The sequence below is a fragment of the Lathyrus oleraceus genome, chromosome 4 (assembly GCF_024323335.1).
Source record: "Lathyrus oleraceus cultivar Zhongwan6 chromosome 4, CAAS_Psat_ZW6_1.0, whole genome shotgun sequence".
NCBI classification, from domain to species: Eukaryota; Viridiplantae; Streptophyta; class Magnoliopsida; order Fabales; family Fabaceae; genus Lathyrus; species Lathyrus oleraceus.
In genome coordinates this window covers 474,644,342-474,651,973 of record NC_066582.1, presented here as the reverse complement: position 1 = coordinate 474,651,973, position 7,632 = coordinate 474,644,342, and the positions used below count along the sequence as shown (strand labels likewise).

Sequence of the window (7,632 nt, the reverse complement as noted above, 5' to 3'; positions counted from 1 at the left end):
AGTTAAGCATTTAGATTTAATTGTATAACCTAAGTCAACAGAGCGAGAGTTTGAGATAAGGGTGTTTAAAACGGTCAGTATTTTCTTAAAAAGAGTTTCTGCAACTTTATTGTTTTCAAAATATGATTTTTGACTTAATTATAAGTGACAGCTACATTAATATAAGATCATGGTTTCTTCAACAGAGCGAGAGTTTGAGATAAAACCTTTAACCAATAAAGTTAATCGAAACGATTTATTTTAAGACCGAGAGACCGACAAGGAATTGATTCCCTAGTTTTGACGAACTACATACCGATATCCGTTTTATTAATATTTAATCTAGATATTAGTTTAGTTTTTAGCTTCCTTCCCCAAACAATCAACTATTATTCACCTTAGCTTTACGAAGTAACCTTAGATAACGGTATATCGATTCATAAGTCCCTGTGGGATCGATATCTTTTAAAACTACGCGATAGAACTGTGCACTTGCAGTTTGTATCCCATTCTCGACTCACACAGTCGAGCGATCAAACACACAGAAACACACAGAGACGGACGAAGACGGACGGAAACACGCATCCAGAGGGAGAAACACAGAAACCCTGCTGATCCAAAGAGTTCAGAAGGCGGAAACCCTGAAGGCCGCTTACCCGCTCCGAAGCTACCGTCGCCCAACTCAATCCGGCTCGCCAATTCAAGGTTGCAACTCGATTTGCAAACAGGTTTGCCTCACTATTATCGCTTTAGTTTCTTAATTGGCATATGATATCACTTTAGGGTCTTAATCTACACATGATTATCACTTTGTGTCCTTATTTTGCATGTGGTACCACTTTAGTGTCTTAATTTGCATATGATATCGTTTTGTACTCTCATTTGGCATACGGTATCACTTCATGTTCTTAATTTGTGGAGGATATTATAATTGAATTCATAAATATTTTGGAGTTTTGCATGAGAATTTAAATGTGCTTGAATATTGTGAAACTGAACCATATAATTATGTGTTGGATGCCATAAGCCATGCTGCAGGTTGAGGTCCTAATGTTCTCAAATTTCAAACCCGTGGCCGCTCGCTAGCTCCTCGCTAGGCGAGCCCGCAGTGAGCCTTCGCTGAGCCTTCGCTAGGCGAAGCAGAGGCGACCAGGCCAGGGGCTGCTTTGCCCTTTTGCTGCCCATTTCATGTTTACCTGATGATAATCCTGCATTATTTGGCTTAAATTCCTGGCTGTTATATTTATCTTATGGTGCAATTTCCAATTATATTTTATCTCGATGCTTTAATCCGTGTGTTCATGGTGTAAAGGCTAGCATACTTCCGAAGAAATAACCGGCTAGGTACACCGCTTTATGCATGGGAAGACTTTCATGGAGATGGACTCTAAATTATTTCACTTTAATGTGAAAATTCATATTGGTTGCCTAACCAATTTTAATGTATTGATCCTTAATGTGTTGATTTTAACGTATCGATTCAATGCGGTATCACCATAATTACCTAATGAACTTAAAACATGGACTTTAAATAAATGATATCGGACCTCTCTCTATTACCCCACGATTACAATATTACGGTCATGTCCCGCGAATATGGGGATATCCTTAGCAAAGACCCTTCGGTAAAATCATCATAGTCCCTCGGATGTTGCCTTCGAAAATACGACTTTGTCCCTCGATGACCCTTCGGGGTAGCCTACGGTTAAATGATGATAGTCCCTTCGAATGCTAAGGTATCCTCACAACTGTTGCCTTCAATGACCAATCGATGACCCTACGATGACCCTCCTACATCCCCAGGATAAAACTACTTACTTCTCAATAGTACGGACAGTTTTACCCTCATAAGGATAGGAAATGCCCGGAAAGACCTCGGACAGGTATAACCTTAATTGCTCATTCATAACAAAAAAAAATATACTTTTCACCTCACACCTTTCAAACATCTTTTTGGAAAATCACCACTTAGCATACATCCGCACTAGGATCATTGCCGAGTTATATTTTTCTAAACTATTTTCTAAATTAAAACGAGATAACCACTTTGTATACATTCATGCAAGAATCATTACAAAGTTAAATTCTCATTTTGCAAAACATTTTTCACACCTTTCTCAACCACCTTTTTCAAACTAGAAAACATAAATGATTGAGCAATTAAGAGCCCATGGATAACCATGGATACAAAGGGTGCTAATACCTTCCCTTTGTATAAAGTACCTCCCGAACCTAAGAATTTAAAATTAAGGTCTTTCCTGTTCTTTTCCACCTTTCCTTATGGGATAAAAGAAAAGTCGGTGGCGACTTTTGCTAACCGCGACATTGCGATTACAAATCCAATAAAGTCCAGTTCACCGTATGACAAAATGGCTATTTAAAGATCAATTTTCATCGCTCAAGTAGTTGACCTTGCTAAGCTCATTGAAGAAAAATTAAAATATGTCAAACCCAAGTTCCAAATACCTTTTTCCAACTCCTTCAACCGCATAAATCCTGCCTCACAAAACACCCCCACTCACAAACCCCAAAGCTCAAATTTTCAACATTCCACTTTTATTCCTAAGCCGCTATCCACATCCCCACCACCTCTAATACTCATATGATGTATCTCACAAGCTTATTTAAAAGACTAACATACCCAAGGTCTATGTTATAACTTTTATGAAAAGTTTTTCCCTAGACATAAGTGTGCTTATAGTCTTTTTTTTAGTATTTTTTATTTAAGAAGGCGTGTAACCTGCAAAAAACATGGAAGATCTACGTAGTACAAAAAGAGTCTTAGAGGTTAAACCTACCATTACTTATTGCCATTTATCACCTCATGTTTTGATTGGTTAACCCCCCATAAACACTTAAATTTAAGAGGCTAATTGGTGGATTTCCTATGATGGTTTTTGCTGACACATGTAACACTCACAACATATTGCAACCATGTTTTGCTTATCATTTAATCATATGTGCTACACTTATTCCCCAATCTTTAAGCATGGTTGGTAATGACTCTCACTTATAATGTCAAGTTATTTGTAATAATGTCAAAGTTACCTTACAAGACAAACCTCTCACCTACACTATTACTTGTTACCCATCTAGGGTGTTGATGTTATTTTAGGCATGGGTTGGCTTTGTACATTGGAACAACTACATACTAATTTTTCAATAGGCGGGGGAAGAGGTTTGAAAAGAGGGAAAATGGGCTAAAAAGTCACCAAATTGTGATTATCACTAAAGAACTCCCAAGTGACATGGAAGATGGCACAAAACATTGCGGCCTATGGCCTTACTTTAAAGTGAGGACAAAAATTCTAGAAAGATAGAATATAACTCTAAGAATGAAGGAAAATCATAAAAGGAACCAATCTTAGACTCGACATCAATTGAGGTTCAAACAAGGAAAAAGGAAAGAAAAAGCCGTAATTCTTAAAGTTATATCATACATAGGGAAACAACACAAGCAAAACTTTGCACATATTCGATCATTCAGGTCGATAAGAGCCATGGTCCATTCCTCAACCCCTCCAAATGAGGTCCGAGAATAAAAAAGGATCAAATCCCCAAAGGTTGAATAAAAATACTGACACCCTATGTACATTTTATTTATACTAGCCCCTAAAGGTCCTAATTCTTGAGGAACAATGAAATAGCTAATAGGAATCCATAGAGCGTCATTCATGATCTCATGTCCAAGATAAGGATGTCTGAATCGGAATTTTCGCATAAAGTTTCTTACATATCCCATAAAGAAATCTCATTCCATTACAAATTAACTTACCCATCTAACGTAAAAGAAAAACCAGATGACGAAAGCATACCCCCGTAAAAATTAAGTATCCTGAGCTAAAATACAACACACATAAAAGAAATAAACTTGACCCTAATCACACTAAGGTACTAGAAGAGGAAATTATGGGCCGATAGAGTCTGAAAAACCCTAAACTCTAAAGATAGACAAAGAGAATATGGAGTCACAAGCCTTACTTTGACTATGTTAAAGTAGGCTTAGGGGAGCAACTGTTCATACTCGATCTCGGCCCCAAAAGTGGCCCAATGAGAAAAAGCTCGAAACAGACGTAAATACCAAAGGTGGATATATTTGCAATAGGAATGACGTGAGAGCAATGACATCAAGAGAAAAACATCAATTACTGAACATAAGGTTTTATGGTCCAAAGTGCAAATAAAGTCGATAGATAACAAAACTAATTATATCATGTCATCTGCCTACCTGAACAATTCTGATTGGAATTAAGGGATAAGGGCCATCAAAAACCTAATAAAATCTCTATAAAAAGGAGCATATATGTCAAATCTTTCTTAAAATTGTATACATCTCGTATTTGATAGTCACTAATTTGGGCATCAAAGTGTGTGTATATACTCTCCTATTCAAATCAACCAAACAACTAAAAAGAGACCAATCTTCATACCAATGATGACTCGTAAAAAGACTTCATTGCTGGAAGGAACAAGTCGGATATCCTAAGTCTAAATTCTCAAATCGGACAATATGATAAAATCAAAACTCTTCCTCAATGCTAGGAAGAGCGTCAAAACTCATCCACTATATTAGAATACATTTACATAAAAATTAGTTCAACAACAAATTTCAATTAAAATCAATTTTAGACCCAAAATCAATTATAATAATAATAAAAAATTCAAGATCAATGTTAAACTGAGAATTAAGCTTACCCTTGAGAAAAAGAGAACATAACATAGTTTAATTTGGTATTACAAAACTCTAGTTACAAAGGATTATACTATTACACATCAAATACAATTTTTTTTAATTGTCACATCACACTTACTTTTTTATCTCACATAAATTCCATTATTTCCAATCTTATTAAAACCAAAACCTAAGCAATCAAAGTGAGTAAAGATGATGATCAAGTCTAGGCTCCAAAACAACTTCTAATGGTATCTTCTTAGGTGTAGAAAGCCCAAAAATCTCCTCCATATTCAAATCCTCTTTTTTCACATCATCACTCAATCTCCAATTAAATCCATGCAACAAATTAGCCAAACTTGATTGAATAACCTTAATACCAAGAGGGTAACCAGGACACATTCTTCTACCAGCACCAAATGGCAACAACTCATAATCATGTCCTTTCACATCTATATCCTTACCAAGAAACCTCTCTGGCATAAACTCATTTGGATTATCCCAAACATTAGAATCTCTTGCAATTGTCCAAGTATTAACAAGAATCAAAGACCCTTTTGGAATATCATATCCATTGATATTGCAATCTTCTCTAGCTTCTCTTGGTACTAACATTGGTGCCACTGGGTGAAGTCTCATTGTTTCTTTAGCAATTGCATAAACATAAGGTAGATTAGCAATGTCTTTCTCTTCAACCCATCTTTCTCTTCCTATTACTCTGTCTAGTTCCTCTGTTGCTTTCTTGAAGATTTCTGGTTTTCTTATTAGCTCTGAGATTGCCCATTCTACTGTCACTGCTGAGCTCTCTGTCCCTCCTGCTATCAAGTCCTAAGAAAAATATATATAACAGATGAAACCAAATTATATAACAATTTTTTGAAAATATCAATCACTAGTATATATCAAGGTAGTAATCCATAAATATATTTTCCATTATTTTTTTTATAAAAAGAGTGTAACTCACTTATGAAATCTTGTGTACATTTGAACATTTATTTTCAAATTTTAATCGTATTATAGATTTTTTATCGGATGCGTGAGCATCTCTAAAAGTTTCCTCTAAAAATGCAATAATTATATAGACTTTGATCTTAAAATTATAGCTAAATTTTGTAAAGATTTATTTAGAAGCCTACTTCTATTAGGGTTAATCCATAAATGATTAAAAATTCTAAAATTTATATTAATATTTATATTATTTCATTCAAAAACTATATATTAAATTACTTCACTAAATTTTATACTTTATATTAAATTTTAATTTTTTTCTTTAATATTATATATTAATATAATTAAATTAATATTAATTATTTAATTCTTTACTTTCAAATTTTTATTTTATATTGTATTAATTTATTTTATGTTAAATATTTGTGTATTATATTGAATAATTTTAAATTTATAATGTATTTAAAAACCTATCAAATCATTTTTAAATATAAAATAATATTGGTCCACTATAGGCGATTGGATTCGAAAAATATGTTTGAAAGTCATATTATAATAACTACACAAAAAACCCAAGACCTACCATAACTTTCCAATACATCCATTAATGCTATGATATTTAATATTTAGATTCTCTCACATTGCTCAAAACAAGAAAAAGTTTGAATGCCCACATCACATATAAATAAAATAAGTCCATAAACTAACAAAGGAACAAACAATATTGGTCATAAACGTAATTACTCTCACAAATAAATAGAAAACTTAAAAAAATATATATTAATAATTGGGTACCTGAGTAAAAGCTTTAACACCATGTCTTTCAAGTTTGACTTCAAGATCAGGATCCTCAGCAAGTTGCAAAAGAACATCCACCATATCCTTAGCAACATAATCCTTAACACCTTTCCTTCTTTCAATATGTTCCTCCAACACATGTTCCATAAACCCATCAAACTTTTTACTCAAAACCTTCATCCTCTTCACATACCCTTGAAAATCTAAGAAATGAATCCAAGGAATAAAATCCCCAATATTAAGAATCCCATTAAGCAAAAACAACTCATCCAACATCTTCTTAAACTCATCCGGAGAAATAATAGAATTTTCAACCTTCTCTAGATATTTCCTTCCTAACACCATTCTACTTATAACATTTAGACTCAAACTTGAAAGATGGTCTTTCAACAAAATTGTTTTGTTTCTAGAACTAAAGAGTTCGTGTAAAAAAACATGTAACTCTTGTTTTCTTATGTACTCATAAGACTCAAGACGTTTTGCACTAAACAATTCTAATAAACACATTCTCCGAGCTTGGCGCCAATACGGACCGTACTGAGACCAAGTTATGTCGGAGTAGTTATAAGTTGTGTATTTTCCGGCAGAGAATTTGGGTCGGCCGGCTAACGTTGCGTCGTGGGTTTTAAGAAAGGCTTTCGCCATTTCTACAGTTGAGCCCACGACGACGCGTTTGGAGCCGAACCATAGATGCATAATAGGTCCATATTTTTGGGTGAGCCCATGGAGGGATTGGTGTGGGAGGGTTCCAATAAGGTTGAAGTTTCCTATTATGGGCCATGGTTTTGGGCCTGGTGGGAGATTATATTTGCGGCGGCGGAGACGGCGGCTGAAGAGGAGGAGGATGGCAAATGTGGTGAACAATGTGACCCAACTAGGAAGTGTCAATACTTGTAGTGCCATATTTGTTTGTGTATTTGGTTTTGTGTGAATGTGATGAGAATTTGAAGTATTTGGGACATTTATTTATAAGATAACCATGTTAGAAAATTTTATAGCTATATGACCCACATGAGGTTCCACAAATTTTCCGTAAAGCACGCGCATCATGTAGTTTGGTGTGAATTTTGGTTTTTTTGTTAGCTACTACTGTACCAGTTTTCCAGATTAAACTATTCCGGCATAAATGTCGTATTCACACCTTCAATGTTTTTACGGTTGTTTCCTTTCAAGCGGTGTGAAAAGAAGATATTTTATTATTTCAGGTTAGCTTAAAGATCCACTTGTTTCAAATT

General features: G+C 34.6%; 1 protein-coding gene across 1 annotated transcript; it reads right to left on the bottom strand.

The window, feature by feature from the left end:
* Positions 1-4,652: 4,652 nt before the first annotated feature.
* On the bottom strand, positions 4,653-7,361 carry LOC127076265 (trimethyltridecatetraene synthase). The gene is made up of 2 exons (XM_051017870.1): positions 6,395-7,361; positions 4,653-5,479 (listed from the first exon to the last, which is right to left on the bottom strand). The coding sequence occupies exons 1-2, from the start codon at positions 7,298-7,300 to the stop codon at positions 4,850-4,852; spliced, it is 1,536 nt and encodes a 511-aa protein (XP_050873827.1). The 5' UTR covers positions 7,301-7,361; the 3' UTR covers positions 4,653-4,849.
* Between the last annotated feature and the right edge of the window lie 271 nt (positions 7,362-7,632).

Excerpts from the sequence above, each read along its gene's own strand:
- LOC127076265 (XM_051017870.1), bottom strand. The coding sequence starts at position 7,300 with ATGGCACTACAAGTATTGACACTTCCTAGTTGGGTCACATTGTTCACC. Across the intron at positions 5,480-6,394 it reads GTGTTAAAGCTTTTACTCAG|GACTTGATAGCAGGAGGGAC; the intron begins GTACCCAATTAT and ends TATTTTTCTTAG.